At 37.8% G+C, this 15,165-nt stretch overlaps 2 protein-coding genes across 4 annotated transcripts in view; both read right to left on the bottom strand.

Moving 5' to 3' along the window:
* rpa1 (replication protein A1) overlaps positions 1 to 5,130 on the bottom strand; it is a 28,175-nt gene extending 23,045 nt beyond the window's left edge. The window contains exons 1-7 of one of the 2 annotated variants that reach the window (XM_037546863.1): positions 4,966 to 5,130; positions 4,090 to 4,137; positions 2,705 to 2,783; positions 1,855 to 1,963; positions 1,099 to 1,187; positions 868 to 945; positions 26 to 143 (exon numbers count right to left, since the gene is read on the bottom strand). In XM_037546863.1, the coding sequence (XP_037402760.1) occupies positions 26 to 143; positions 868 to 945; positions 1,099 to 1,187; positions 1,855 to 1,963; positions 2,705 to 2,783; positions 4,090 to 4,137; positions 4,966 to 4,998 (554 nt within the window). In that variant the 5' untranslated portion in view covers positions 4,999 to 5,130. The remainder of the gene's footprint in view (positions 1 to 25; positions 144 to 867; positions 946 to 1,098; positions 1,188 to 1,854; positions 1,964 to 2,704; positions 2,784 to 4,089; positions 4,138 to 4,965) is intronic. The other variant, XM_037546864.1, reaches the window with a different exon arrangement.
* Positions 5,131 to 6,711: 1,581 nt separating this feature from the next.
* serpinf2b (serpin peptidase inhibitor, clade F (alpha-2 antiplasmin, pigment epithelium derived factor), member 2b) lies at positions 6,712 to 14,959 on the bottom strand. Of its 2 annotated transcripts, none has more exons than XM_017694915.2 (10): positions 14,827 to 14,959; positions 14,140 to 14,251; positions 13,560 to 13,631; positions 13,387 to 13,467; positions 13,056 to 13,302; positions 12,343 to 12,486; positions 10,144 to 10,332; positions 8,787 to 8,929; positions 8,397 to 8,601; positions 6,712 to 7,373 (listed from the first exon to the last, which is right to left on the bottom strand). In XM_017694915.2, exons 3-10 carry the CDS (start codon positions 13,614 to 13,616, stop codon positions 7,027 to 7,029), a joined length of 1,413 nt encoding a protein of 470 aa, XP_017550404.1. In that variant the 5' UTR covers positions 13,617 to 13,631; positions 14,140 to 14,251; positions 14,827 to 14,959; the 3' UTR covers positions 6,712 to 7,026. The 2 variants fall into 2 exon arrangements, with proteins under 2 accessions (XP_017550404.1, XP_017550405.1); XM_017694916.2 differs by having other exon boundaries at positions 13,387 to 13,464.
* Between the last annotated feature and the right edge of the window lie 206 nt (positions 14,960 to 15,165).

The raw sequence follows: 15,165 nt of genomic DNA, 5'->3' as shown, positions 1-15,165 counted from the left end.
CATCCAGATAGATATTCAAACTAACTTTGACTGGTAGGGGTTAAGGCTGGCAATGGGCACAACTTTTGAGGTGCCTGATGGTGTGTTGGGCGCACTCATGGGCTTCTTCCCAAAGTCACGACTGGGGCCTCTGTTCATAGGGCCTAATGAGAACAGAGCCAAAAGAAAAACCACTGAAGTGTGCAAAGAGCTAAACCTGAATGAGACAGCTAGAGTTAATTAACTATCCACTACACTGTACAGAGTTCAAACTGTAAAAACAACCCCAATGTAACTGGCTAAAGAAAAAGATTTACTTATAATGCACTCTTTGATGAGATACTGTCAGAAGAAAAATACAATGGCTGGTATCTCTTACATCTTCATACAGTATTTTATCATGATGTTTTAACATTATAGGATGTCACACTTAATTGTGCGCTGTTAAATATCCGTTCCGTTGCCAACATACCAGAAGGAAAATTAGACTGCATTCCATACACCTGAAGATAATGAGCTCTCAAAAGCTAGAAAAATGTGTCAAACTGTCAAATTAAAAAAATCCACTGCACCCCTTTAAAAGCTATGCCCAATTAAAATGTTTTGAACACAACTAACAAATGCATTATACCAGCCGCGGCATTTTGTATTCTAAACTCTGTGTAAAGCATTCTGCCACCTGCTGGAAAATTATGGGACGGCACAAGGTGACCTACATTACACAACCACACTACATATTGGTATTGCCTTGAAATATGCACCCAAAAACTATACAACAAAAAAAGAAGACTGCATTACTATTACGCTTTACCATAAGCAATCAACAGGTGTAACATGTGAATAACTCATGTAAATAACCATCTAAGATTTCAAGCAAGTGCTCTTTACCATCACCTCCATTCTGAGGCTGCAGTGGACGTGCAGCAGAAGGAGCAGGTGCTGCAGGCTGTGGAGCCTTAGATTGACCTGCATGAACAGACAATGCAATGCTCAGTAATGTTAAACATTAGGAGGCTTGATGTAGCTCTTTGAAGGAGCAAATATTAATGCATCAAATCTGTCAGAAGCAAACATACAGCCAAATAATCCCTTTTGCAGTACAGTACAGTACTTGCTCACCTTCCACATAAGGAGTTGGATCTCCTATTTTTCCTCCCACCTGATCAGCAGGCTTGACCACCTCCATGTCCAGTATAATTACCACAGGCCTGTCTCACACAAACAATTACAACATAAATTTTGAGTATAATTTAATTTTGGAATTATACAGATTTCTGCATGAATGCCTTCCTTTTGATAGGAGTCCGACTGATATTCAACTAATACAGAATAATTTATAATGCTATGAATATTTTTCTTAAACAATGAAGATCATTGATGTAGTATGGTCTCAGATGTTGATGCTCACAGACTAGAAATGGTGACAAGAATTTCTAAAGAGACTCTGTGAGCTCCTAGTCAGACCGATAAAAAAAAATTCAGCATGACTGCTACATCAGGAGTGGGTGTCCAGATCAATGCAAGGGCTTGCCATACAATCAAAACAAAAGGGGGCAACGGCGCAGTGTTCATGAGTGCTATTCATGGGAGGGTACAAGAGAGGAAACCAGTACCCTTGAAAAACACACATCATATATTCCACATTTTAGAGCAGTCAAGTCAGAGTTCCAATCTTAATCTGAGACATGAATAAGAATGACTCAGGTTTTGCATAGAAGGATAGGTCTAAATCACTTCAAAAGACTACACAGGACTGGTCAGCTTCAGACTCATTATAATGTTAATGTTGACACTAATATCATTCCAAAAGATTGTTTATGGTAATAGCCTGTAAATGTTAGAACACTAGTTTCAAAGGAAAGGATGAGCCCTTACCTTCCATCCTTAAGGACGTTTGTGACACTACGCTTCACCAAACACACACAGTTTGGAGCTACCTCATTTTGTTCAGCCAGGTAGTTTAGCTGTGTGGAGAGCATGAAGGCTGCACACAGGAGAAAGAAATCAGACAAGCAACTTAAAAACATAACACACAAGCATAAACACCTAAACACAGCCATTTCTGTATGCAAGTATGAAAACTAGTAACACTTTTAGCTCATATCTACAACCTGGTAATGCCTGTGAGAACAGGTTATTAGAATTCACCACAACAGTGCTTCTTAATGTGCAATGAAATTGCCCTATAACTTATTCATGAGCTTGCATGTCATCAACACTTTTATATTCCACTAAATTAAAAGAGGGAAGGGGTGCATTCATGGCCCCCACCCACCCTGCTCTTTGATCACTTTAAACTCAATCCCTCCAGTCCCCCATCTACATCCTATTGCTTTGCTCTTATCACCTCGGTGCACAAAACATGTCAGTGTGCTTAATTATGTCTATTTCTCTTCCTTTTGTTTACTCCATATACTCCTATATATTTGTGGAGAAAGGTATCTTAAGCTCACTGTTACTGTCCAAGTAAAGGAAGGAAAGATATTCACGGTAAAGCAATTCTCCACAAAAAGGATAAGGGACACACATTTTACATAAATAAATCACAGCAGATAATAAGCAAGGCAGATTTCTTTTTATTTACCATTTTCCACTTTATTTTAACTTATTTTACTTATAAGATACACATTGCTCCCTTAACACATACTCATATGATGGAACTCCCTATACAAAAACAAAGAGTAAGCAAACAAAAGGTATTCGAGACACAAATTACACAACTTACAGGACATGGTATGAAGGCCGTCGCTCATCATGAGTCGAAAACGCACCGGTCCACTACCTCCATCAATCTTCCGAATATTCTACAGACGACAGGCAAATTTATCATACACTTCAGAAGAATGCAAAAAAATAATATCTTCTGATCTCTGATCCATTCAGTGCAATCATGCCTAGCTAATCATTATTATTATTATTTTTAATAAAGATTTTTAAACACTTTAATCAGTCAAAACACAGACATCCAGACATAAACTGGAGGATAAACATTAAATATTGTAACAAACCAAACAGAACAGGGGTGGGACAATTAAGAAAAAACTTAATAATAAAATTATCAATAAATATCTACTTCATCATTTAAACCCTCATATTTCAGTTACATATTCAGTTTCCATTAGTGCCAGAGGGGGCGCAATAAGGCGTTTTCACTAACCAAGAAACATGTTAATAACATGGATCCAGGACACAATTTAAATAGCCAATGACCAACCTAGATTTTGGAACAAGCACACTCATAGGCTCACAGATGCAAATAAGACTACATTGGTATCAAAATGTGGTGCTAAATGCCATTTTGAACACTATACTCAGTAGGATCAAAGGAATTCAGTCATAAAAGTATTGAATTTTGATACCCAGCCCTTTATAGGAGTCCAATGCGCTCAATGATCAGACATGGGGTCGTATGCCCAACTGAGTCTGGCTGCAGACTCAACCATATGCACTCTCAGCCCCAGAAATGTCATGTGCACATGCGCACTCTGCCACAATGGCAAAAGCAGCCCAATGGAATGGTCATTTTTGGCGGCTGCTGCTTGGCGATATTGTTACTTAATCCATTTTTCATCCATAACTTGACTCTGACAAGATCTAATAATACAATAAGATTATAAATAGATCCATAAATAGATTTGTTTTTTTTAACTTGGCTTAACCAACACCAATTACAGAATTCACACAAAGGTTACCTTTACACTGCAATGACACTATGATATACGTCATAATGTATGTACATTATGTACTTGTTCAGAGTCCAAATATAAAAAAACTAATCACTTATTGATTATAATTTCTTAATAAGTTATTTAACATCAATAACACCTTCTTTGAGTTCATTATAAAATTTTACAGCCTTTTCTGACATTTAAGGAATCACCTACAGCACTGTTCAGAATTTTAGACAGACCTAACATTGTTCCCCCAAATTTTAACATGAATTAGCTGAAAATTGTATAAACTAAAAGTAGTGGCATCATCACATAATAATTTAACATGTGTATGTATATTTTGTGATTGTGATATTAAACTCTGAACTTTAACGCAAGCACTGAGTGACTTATAAAAACGGCAGTGGAACTTCTACCACAAGGCGAAGGGGATACTTACAATCAACTGAAGAATCGGGTTTGAAACATTGCTACCTTTGGTCAGGGCCTGAAACGAAAGAACACATCTGTAGTACATATCTGTGAAGTAAAAACGAGACAATAACAAATGAAGGACATGCATGCCTACACAAAAACTGGTGCATCATCTTTCTGACACAGGCCTCCTATTGATGTGAGCAACAAACTTGTGAGGGAGACCTGGACTGCTCTGAATTCATAAGACTCTAGTATGGTTTTATGGTTACCAAACATCATATTTTAACCCGGTGTTGCTGAACTCTATTGACACAGTCGGGCGACTCCCCTGAGCAAAAACCTGCTAAGATAGCTTAATTAACAAGAGTAAATTCGTGTGTTCAAGGAGGGAAAACTACGGCGCACTTCAGTACAAGAGACACCCTCACTCTTCTAACTCGACCAACACCAGCTTACAGAAGCAAACATACTTTCACACAACTGTAACGTTATGCTCTCTGGACAAAATTAAATTCTAGCATGAATAACTGTCGTTAATATATAGCTTAGCTACACCAAATGTTCAAAAACCGCCCATATTAACAGCAACTAAACAAACGGCTAACTTGTATAACGTTAGCTAACCTAGCAAGTTCATAACACGCTGAGAGAGGAGACCTAAAAGCTCATACCGTAGGACACGTCTTAACTGTACATACAGTTGCATTCTGACAGCAGTTTATATTTATTGAGTCACGTATTTCTCTCATGTGCTACAGGTAATCCGGGTAGCATTCTAGCTAACCAGCTAAGCTAACACTGCTGAGCTGCTCTGCCCGGCTCAGCTGTTCGGCCTCGAGTCAAACAACCCACACTCTTCACTTATATCCATTTTATGCACCCCATTAAAGCCACGAACCTCAATCGCGCCCTCTGACAGCTTAACGCTCATGTCTGTTCAGACTGTGCGCTTGTTTGAGAGAAGCTCTTTCTTTAATGTGAAGTCACGGCTCGTCCTGCAGCTCCACTCCGAATCCGCGCTGTTGTCAACAGTCGTGGCGCCAACTTTCAGTGGAAGCGCGCGCTCCTGTCTCTTACATCACTTCCGGTAAGTAATAAAAGTCGTCCCGCCGGCGCGGACACGGCAGCGCGTTAATGTCCGCGTTTCCATTCTACTCTGCAATGTTAACGTGTTCCTTATTTATTTACAGGATTCATTCATGTCCACAATAACTCCGCCACTTTTATTTTGTAGTATTTAAAGAAGTCCGAGGATAGTAACGTGAAACTTCCTGCTTTAATTAAATTTATTCGCGTTTATTTGGTTATTTGCTTAGCGTTTTAAGCCTCCATCTCACGTTTCCTTACGTTAATAAATAAATACAAATAGGTTTATAAATAATAAATCAATAAATAAATAATTTATAAATAAATAAATACAATTAAGGTTTCTGCTCACATCATTTTGAAGATTTGTTTTAATATATAAATGCTAAAAAGGGAGACACATTGGTTAAGGGTTTTTGTTCAAGGTTTCTATCCTCTGTGTCTCTTTGGAATGTTTTCTCTCATTATGGCAAGTGGACCTCTGAAGTGCAAAGCTGAACTGCATTCCATTTCTTGATCTACAGTTGAAATACAAAGGTTTTCACACCCTGGTCAAATGAAGTATTTTGGTAATATTCTGAGTGAAAGTAAGTACACATCCTGTACAGAAAACACACTTTTTAATGCACACTTGGCTTACTTCTTGCTGAATTTAACATATCTGGGGGGAAAAAATCTAATGAAATGTGGCAGAAGTGATAGCACATTTAATATTTTATTTTTCATACTGTTTCCAACATGTTAAACCCAGCAAATAAATAGAAATGCACCAAAATGCCAAATTTAAGTTTCTTCCCTGTAGAGGATGTGTTAACTTAATTTTAAGTTAGAAACATGTCATTTGACTGGGGGTATTCAAACATTTGCATAAGCTTGTATATAATGTCATAAAGTTATTTGTTCAATGTAAAGTTTGCAAGTTTGCTACTTTTCACAGGTAGTCTCATGACCTTTTAACAGAGGTCATCATAACAGATTTCACAACTGATATGTCAAAATTACAAGAGTTACTTCTTTTCAGTGTGTGATCAGCAATATTACCAGTCATATTGTTGCGTCATATCAGCCAATGAATGACCAATGCTATATGTACATGAATTAAATTGTAATCAGCCCAGTAACTCACAACTGTGTTGTAAACAGCAGCACTGTTTTTTTTTTCATGAACAGTGCTGCACTTTCAAGCAATGTCATGTAAACTTAAACTGGCTTGAAGCAAATTACTAGCTCAGTGTACCTAATAGAGATGAGTAGAGTTGCTTGACCATACTCAAGAAAACATATTTTTACAGTGGTGACTAAAACAACCCCAAATTTAAATGAAAAAGGCATCAGGTCAAAAGATTACCTAAATACTGAGTTCCCTGTAGAATCACTGTGTAATGTCTTAGAACATCTAGCATATATTAGAAAAGGACTTTCTTTTTGGGAGGCACACAATTGCACCAAAAATAGGAAACAATTACACCCAGTTTTCTTTAGGCTATAAACTATTCAACTGCCAAATAGAGTATCATATTAGCCTTGCAACCTTGAAAGAAATACACTAAGAACACACTTCATTTTTTTAAATATAATTTTAATCATTAACTATCATGCTTTGAAAACAGCACTGACACGTAGTATTCAAAGTCGACTGCTGCCAATATGAGCTTGATCTTAAACTGAACAATAATTTGTCCAGACAGTGAAAAGAATCATTTAAATTGATCAAATTTATAAAAATTTCACTCCTTATTTGATGCATGTCCATTAAACATGTTTTACACAATAGAATTGCTGTGCCTGGATTTGTTGCAGGTCTTCATTTGCCTCTGTGTGGCAGCCCTGTGCAGCTCAACATCAGTTGTAGCCTCCTTTTGCTGAAAAACCTTCATTTGGGTGAAAGGGCAAAAGACGGTACATCATCCTTGTCAGAAATGAACCCTGTCTTATCTGAATCGCTTATGTCAGATATCATGGCAGATCCATTAGGGTTAGGGTTGGAAATAACCCCCAGAAAAAGTGGTGTTTGAGAGGAATCATCCATGAGGGCCAAGAAAAAAGGCTGGTTAACTGTAAAGGAGGGGTTGGAGCGGGAGATCACTACACTGGTCGCAGCAGCAGCTTCTGCACCCTCTTCATTTATCTCCATGCTGGATTTGTGCTGCACACTGGAGACCTGCAGGGGGCCGTCTGAGATACCAGCCAGGTTGGGACTTGTAAACAGCTCCCCTAGACCTGCATAGAAGGAAAATCCAATAGTCATTAAAGTGGAATTACACTGATTATTTCTGCATAAGTTCTGCATACTTCAAATGTAAACAAAAGTCTTGATGTGAAATGGTTCATCATAAAGACATTTCTAGACTTTCTTTACATGGTGGTGATAGGAACCATTGCATGTCCAAAATGCAAAAATAGGCATTTTGTTTACTATCCAAAATGGTCAATGAACCTGCACATGCCTTCTGAGTTTTTGTATGTAATGTTAATAATGGTAAAACAGTGGTTAATGTGAAAAAAATGACTTGTGCACTGTTTTGCCATCCAGAGCTCTACATGTACCTCTGCACAATAAATGCATTTAAAAATATGTTTCAGGCCAAAGATTTATCTCAAAGCTATCGTAAAACAATGTCTCAGGCATTAGACAGCCTAGTCTATTCATAACCATTTCATGTAGTAGCTTTCTGTGATGTTGCTTTCAGAGACATTAAATGCTTCAGATGTCTAGTACCAATCACCACCACTGTGAATTCTGACTTGGTAAAATTCTTTATAACAGATAATTACACATCAGCTCACTCTGAATGACTTTGTTTACACCTAACCATTTAATTACGCAGAACATCTGGCAAATTTGTGGAATTCCCCTTTAATAGATTGAGTGGTAATCACATTTACACAATTTTCCCTTTACCATAAATGTAGTCAATCAGCCGAGATATGTTTGGTGTCTTAAGTCTTGCACTGAGGCTATGAGGCTAATATAACAGAAGTCTGTATCACCTAGAAAGACTATAGACTTCCATTACTTTTTAGCCACAGTAGCCTCAAAATTCTAGTGCAAAACCAAAGCAAACTTCAGACACTGAAAATTTGCACAGGGAAAGTTGTCTAAATTGGATTTTCCATTAATTATCACATTGGGATTTGACTATCACCTTTGATATTCTCCAATGGGACAGGAAATGTAGTATTTATTGTTTAGTTTTTTTTTTAATATGTGCTGTTTGAACAAAATCCAGTGTGCTTTCTTACCCATGCTCGTTAGGGCTTCATTAAGTTCCTGAGAGAAATCTAATTTAAACTTGGGGAGTTTGACCTGCATGTTTCTCTCTCGTGGGAAGCGGCTATAAAGGTTTGAGATATTGAGATTGGCCGCAATCGCTGTCACATTGACATTCCCAGTCATAGGCATTACAATTACCAGGCTCATATTCCCTTTGAATGGAAAACGTGCAACCTGTGGAACAGAAAGAAGGAAAAGTCAAGCAACAAAATAGATCAAGTGGTCTTTTTTGATTCTATTAGGGGGATTCTATTTCTGGTTACTCACGTTTGTGAGTGTCAGTGTTTATCACTGAGAATATAGCACATATTGCAACCAAAAGGTCAACAAAAATGAGAAAAGAACATGAAATGATGTACCTGAGCATCAAGTTCATTGTGAGTGAAAACGCTGAGCGGGTATTTCGGGCCCAGCATCATGTCAACATTTACCATCAGGTTTTCATCAATGTAGAAGGGTTCAGTGGCAGTAAAGCGAGGGTCAAAGCGGGTGAGCCATTCCCCTAAAGGAAAGGAAAGGGAATATAAAATCATTCCAAGAGATAAGATGCATATTTATTAAGAGGGTATGTTCCCTCAAAAAGGATTGTGCTTTGGAATATGTTTCCTTGTCAATAAAGGTAGACTAGCTCTCACAATACTGCTTCCCAGTGGAGTCCAGTGTCCTTATCATATGTCCTAGCTGTGATTTTTGAAACAGGGGATTAGTGCTGCTTTACCACATAAAAAACAACATATATCTCTGCCAAAAGTGTTGATACCCCTGGTGTATATGATCAAAGAAAGTAAAAATAGTTGATTAGCAGCTTAATCTATGTCATTAAGAGTAAAATATTACAATATCTTCTCATATGTACAGTTGTGTGAAACAGTTTGAACACTGTCGGTCATGTTATGTATTTTGTATATTTTCTAAGTGAAAACAAGTGAGCACATCATCCACATGGAATAAAGTTAAATATGGCACTTTCCTGCAAATGTCAGTGCACAATGTACATTTATTTCAGTTCAAAATTCTAGAAATCAAATAAAACAAAATACAGAATGTGCCATAACTTTTAAATAGGCCACATTTTGTGCTTTATTTTGTCTCCAGTATGTTAAATTCTGGACAGGAATCTTGGAAGGCTTGCTAGAAGGAAACCCCAACTCCTATTAAGCCACTATAATGTAAGCACAGAGTTTGCTAAACATCATTAGTGTTTGGATCCAGACTCTCTGGTGAAATGAGACCAAAATAAAGATTTTTGACCATGAGGTTGTCAAATAATGAAGTAGCATTCTGTTTTTTTTCCTTATTTAGATACATGGCATTACAAACTCTATCAAAGCCCATGATATTTAGGGCAAAATGTGATTACATCAGTATTGGATATTACAGCAGTGTAATGAGCCAAAGTGTATTTCCAGATGAATACAGAAATAACTCACAGATCACAATATCAAGCTGAGGATATTGACACAAAGCCTGAAATTCGAGCAAACAAGTAAATATGACACGGAGCCAGTAACTATTAATCCCAATTATCAGTTCTCGTTCATTTTTCCTCCTTTGTACTGATGCAGTGTCGATGGGCAGCTTCTAGTCGGGGTAACACAAATGCTGGTATGAGCTTGAGGAAAGGGGATTCCATAGGATATCTCTATTTACGTTTCACACTATCAAATGAATCAGATGACATGTCTTCTTACAGAAAAAGCTGCTGTAGTGCATTACCTTTATAGTGCACAGCATTGATGAGCATCATGACAAGGTTAGGAGGAAGACTGCTCAGGAAGTCTGTGACATAACCATTTGTGGACTTCTCGACCCACTCGTTGACCTCCTCCAGATCCGTCAAAATCACAGGCTCTGAATCATATATCTTCATAGACTCTTGAATAAACTCCTGTTTTGGCTGAAATCCTTAGGAAGAAAATGCATCAATTTTGTCAACAGATTTATCAAATGTTGCCTTCAAAGTCTAACACTGGAAATAAAGAGTAGTACGGCTATTCTTCACTTAGACAAGAAGTTTTAGGCAATTGGACAGCCTACACTCATGTACTCATGTCCATGGCACAATACATATACACCAGACAAAATGATATTTCATACAACTACACACACACACACACACACATTTTCTAAGCCACTTATCCTTCTGGATTGTGGGGTCTTATGCAACTGAATAAAATAAAACAAATTGAACGACTGGCAGGTGAAAACATCTCTGATCTGGTCACTGTATCTACTATTTCTCATTGTAAGATGGTTGTAAGAATATTATACTACTGGCAGACAGAGGGTCAAGAAATAATGCCTTAAACAGAACAGCTAATTTTAATAAATATAATGACTTACAAAAACTATTCTTATAAGAAATTCACAATGAGATATAGCATATGACCAAGAGTATGTGGGCACCTGATCAATCTATATGAGCTTATTGGGCATCCTGTTCCAAAACCATGGGCATTAATATGGAGTCAGCCTGCACTTTGCAGCTATAACAGCCCCTATTCTTTTGGGCAGGTTTTCCACAAAATTTTTAAAATGTGTCTGTCAGAATTTCTGCCCATTCATTCAAAAAAGCATTGGTGATGTCAGGCACTAATACTGGACGAGAAGGCCTGGCTCACAATCGCTCTACAATTCATCGCATTAACGTGAAAGGGCTTTCCCCAAAGTGTTGCCACAAATTTGGAAGCATATAATTGTTTACAATGTATGCTGTAGCATTAAAATTTCCATTCACTGGAACTAAGGGACCTAACCCAAACCCTGAAAAACTGCACCAGACCATTATCCCTCCTCCACCAAACTTTGCTGTATGCACTATGCATTCTGGTAGGTATGTTCTCCTGGCATCCTCCAAACTAGATTAGTCCATCAGACGGCCAGATAGTGAAGTGTGATTCATTACTTTAGAGAACACGTTTCTACTGTTCCAGAGTCCAGGGGTAGCATGCTTTATACCACAGCACTGCGCATAGTGATCTTCGGCCTGTGTGCAGTTGTTACTCACCAATTTCCAGAATGAAAGTAAATGCTATATTATTGCTGTACAAAAATATATCAGTATGTCGAAAATAGTAACTTTAAAAAGAGATGGCAAAATGGTTCTTAACTTATAGTGTAAGTCAATATAAAGAGATTTAATTCTTTTTAAATTTTTAACTTAATTAATTTTGGAACATTCACACAATATAAAGGGCAGCTGCTGTGCCCAAATGATATAGAAAAAGAAAAAAATGCACTACAGCTTTGAAAAAAACAACAAATGCCAAAGGGCCTAACACCAATTTCCTTTGACAAGTATTTGTATCAGTACATGTCAGATTCCTCCTTGCTTAGTAATTTCTTCATGAAAAAAATTGGACATGAAAACCCATTTCATGAAGCTCCTGACACACAGCTCCTGTGCTGATGTTAGACAGTTTTAACTCTGTAGCGAGAGATGCAATAAGTCATTTTTTTACATAATATGCAATTTAGCATTTAGTGGCCCACTCTGCGAGTTTGCACAGTCTACCACTCCAGGGCTGAGCTGTTATTGGTCCTACATGCTTCTATTTCACAATCACTTACAGTTGACTGAAGCAGACCTAGCAGGGCAGAAATTTCACAAACTGACTTGTGGGAAAGGCGGCATCCTATGACAGTGCCATGTTTAAAGCCACTGAGCTCTTCAGTACAATCTATTCTACAGCCAGTGTTGTCTCTTGAAATTGCAGGGCTGCATACTTTTTTCTGTGTATTTTTTACACATTTACAGTGAGTGTGACTGTAACACTTGAACACAATAATTAGGAGGAGTGTCCACATGCATTTGAAGATATAGTGTGCACAGACTAGATTTAAAATGATTTCACTTTCCAAGATATATTTTGTGCAGTACGTCTAATGTCGTGTGATTGCCTTTTCCTCACTCACCAGAGCCAAGGTAGATGCGGCTGGCAATTTGCAGGGCCTTCCTGCGGACACGGTGGAGGAGGCTTTTCACTGCTTTGTAGTAGCATGGCACCACATCAGCATGCAGGCGTTGAACAAGGACCTCCTCTGTTTCGTTCCTTGCACCTGATATTCAGATACAGCAATCTTTATTATCTTCATTATCATGATACTATTATCTTTCTTCACACTCTTAGAAAAAAAGGTACTGAACTGTCACTGGGGTGGTACCTTCAAAGGTAAGGCTTCAGTTCCTTTAGTTATGGAACATAATTGTACCATAATGTACTGAAGATGTGTTTTTCGAGTTCTATTGACTCCACACACTCTGACTCATCTTCAGCTGTTTTAATGTATCGTTCTGTTTTAAAGCATTAGGTTATGAAAAGGTAGAAATATGTATTTTTCCTTTGGGAAAATTTTATTTAAGGTACACAAATCACCCTTAAAATTACTGTTTTACCTTTGAGGGTACATTTACATTGTACCTTGATGAATGCAAAATGTAGTGTGAAGCACAGTCTACTATAGCAGTTTTGCAAGGATATTTGATTTTGCATTAAGTTACTCAATATAGTGTTAAGAACAGATGAACACAAGCAGGCCACCCTGCTATCAGTTGCTCAGAAAACCTCACCACTGAGCTACATGCAACAAAGTATCATCCTATAAAGCATCACATGCCAGGGACATACCCAGAGCCAGCTGAGAGAGAGCTAAGGACACACTGAGGGGCGAGATAATGACGTTAGGCTGTTCTGAGTTTGCCTTCAGGTTCTCCAACAGCTGTAGACCGAACTTCATAATACCACTGCCAATGGCCTGCCTAATCTCTGGGGAACTCAAATGCTTTCCACAGAGCCCATCCAGTTCTTCCTCTGATGAGTTCTCGCCATTCTCAGCAGTAGGGCTAGAGGTCGCTCCATGAGAAATGTCTAAATCCTGTAAGAAATACAAAGAGTGAAGTCTCAAGAATCAGATTGCAGGCCTTTGGAGATTATATCAGTGAACAAGGTGAGTTCTTACTGATTTTGGTTTGCTGGGTATCAAAGGTTCGAGGGGAATCACAGGAGCCTCGCTGTCCTCTGTGACTGCTACATCTTCCTGCTGAAAAGTGCAAGGCAACACATTTAGCTTCATCGTGGAAAATGGGTTAGATAAGTAAGGTGAGAAGAGCAATAATAGACTAATAGCTTTACCATCCAGCTTTGTTTGCAGCAACAGAGGATGAGGAGTGCAAATAATCTTAAATCCATGTTCTTCAAGCCAATCTAGAGTTTAAAAAAGACAGTTGTTATTCACCAATGTCCAGAACGAAAGTGAATGCTACATCATTGCTGTACAAAAATATATCAGTATGTCCAAAATAGTAACTTAAAAAAGATGGGAAAATGGTACTTAACTTTTAATGCAAGTCAATGTAAAAAGATTTTAATTCTAAGTAATTTTAGAACATTTCCATTGGTCCATTCACTGTGAAATTTTCACACAATATAAAGGGCAGCTGCTGTGCCCAAATGATGTAGAAAAAGAAAAAAAAATGCACTATGTGCTACAGCTGGGTATAAAGCTTTGAAAAAATAGCAATTGCCAAAGGGCCTAACACCAATTTCCTTTGACAAGTAATTGTAACAGTACATGTCAGATTCCCCCTTGCTTAATCATTTTTTTTCCCCACAGATTGAAGTCCCTCTTTTAAAGATAACATGAAATGATGAAAGCACAGTGCAGAACACTGCCATACAAGATGAAAAGAAGAGTGTATGTAGGATCTCTTACCTTAGAGCAGTTATTCTGACAAATTCAGGTGATGTTAGCTCAAAAGATGTGAAGATAATTGTTGCTGTACTCTCTCTCTTATCTTGCAATTCCTTGATCCAGCTAGCAGTATCTAAAGAGTATGTAACAGTTTCCTAAATGAATAATCCAGTGCTCACTACAGTACATTGCTCTGGAAAACTTCAATTGTCTTCCATTGTGTATGTGTCACATTATGTTCAGTAGGCTGTTTGTTAAGGCTGAATGATCAATGAAGGGTCAAAAAGCCTGAGGTCTTGTAACTATCGATCAATTTCAGTGGAAGAAGAGAACACAAGTTTGAGTTACGAATGAAAAGTAGGCCAAATTATATGAGAGATAAAACATTTTTATCCGTGCAAATATGGAAAAATGAACAGCATAGGTCATTTTATTTTTCTCCGCACAGCACTGCACAGTTACTCTCAGCAATCTAGACTTTTGACCACCTTTAGCACTTATTAGTAGACACTAAACCTTCTTATTTATTAAGCTTCTTGATCAAGTTGTGCATAAATGTTCGACAAACTAAACAGGCTCAACCTATTTTATTAAGCCTTTTATACAACACATAATCTAGCCAAACTATTAGAAGTCGTGGACTGTAATAGTTTGGACAGATGTACAAAACATTATGTGAAAATGGACAAAAAAATAAGAGGAACCTACCTTAATTTTTTTTTTTTTTTTGAGATGACCCTGCTATTCAGTCCCAAATTGAGAGAAAGACACAGCAAATGGGCAATAGAAAAAGCGTCCTCTGTTAAAGTTTGGCAGCCACTGAGCAGGCGGTTACAGTTCAACTTTCATTGATCTGTGCCGCATATAACTCACTACCTGTTAATATATGTAAATATTGAGACAGATCTTGAGGACACAAACACGAAGCGTAAGAGGTATTGAGAGCATAGGAATATGCAAATCTGTGATTATGTCAAACTGAATGGACAAAGAGCTTTTAATAAGGGGTTGTGAGTAAGGCAAACATAGTTACTGGAAGCACTGTGT

The sequence above is a fragment of the Pygocentrus nattereri genome, chromosome 17 (assembly GCF_015220715.1).
Source record: "Pygocentrus nattereri isolate fPygNat1 chromosome 17, fPygNat1.pri, whole genome shotgun sequence".
NCBI classification, from domain to species: domain Eukaryota; kingdom Metazoa; phylum Chordata; class Actinopteri; order Characiformes; family Serrasalmidae; genus Pygocentrus; species Pygocentrus nattereri.
The sequence above is the reverse complement of the archived record's forward strand: the minus strand, read 5'-3'. Positions and strand labels throughout refer to the sequence as shown.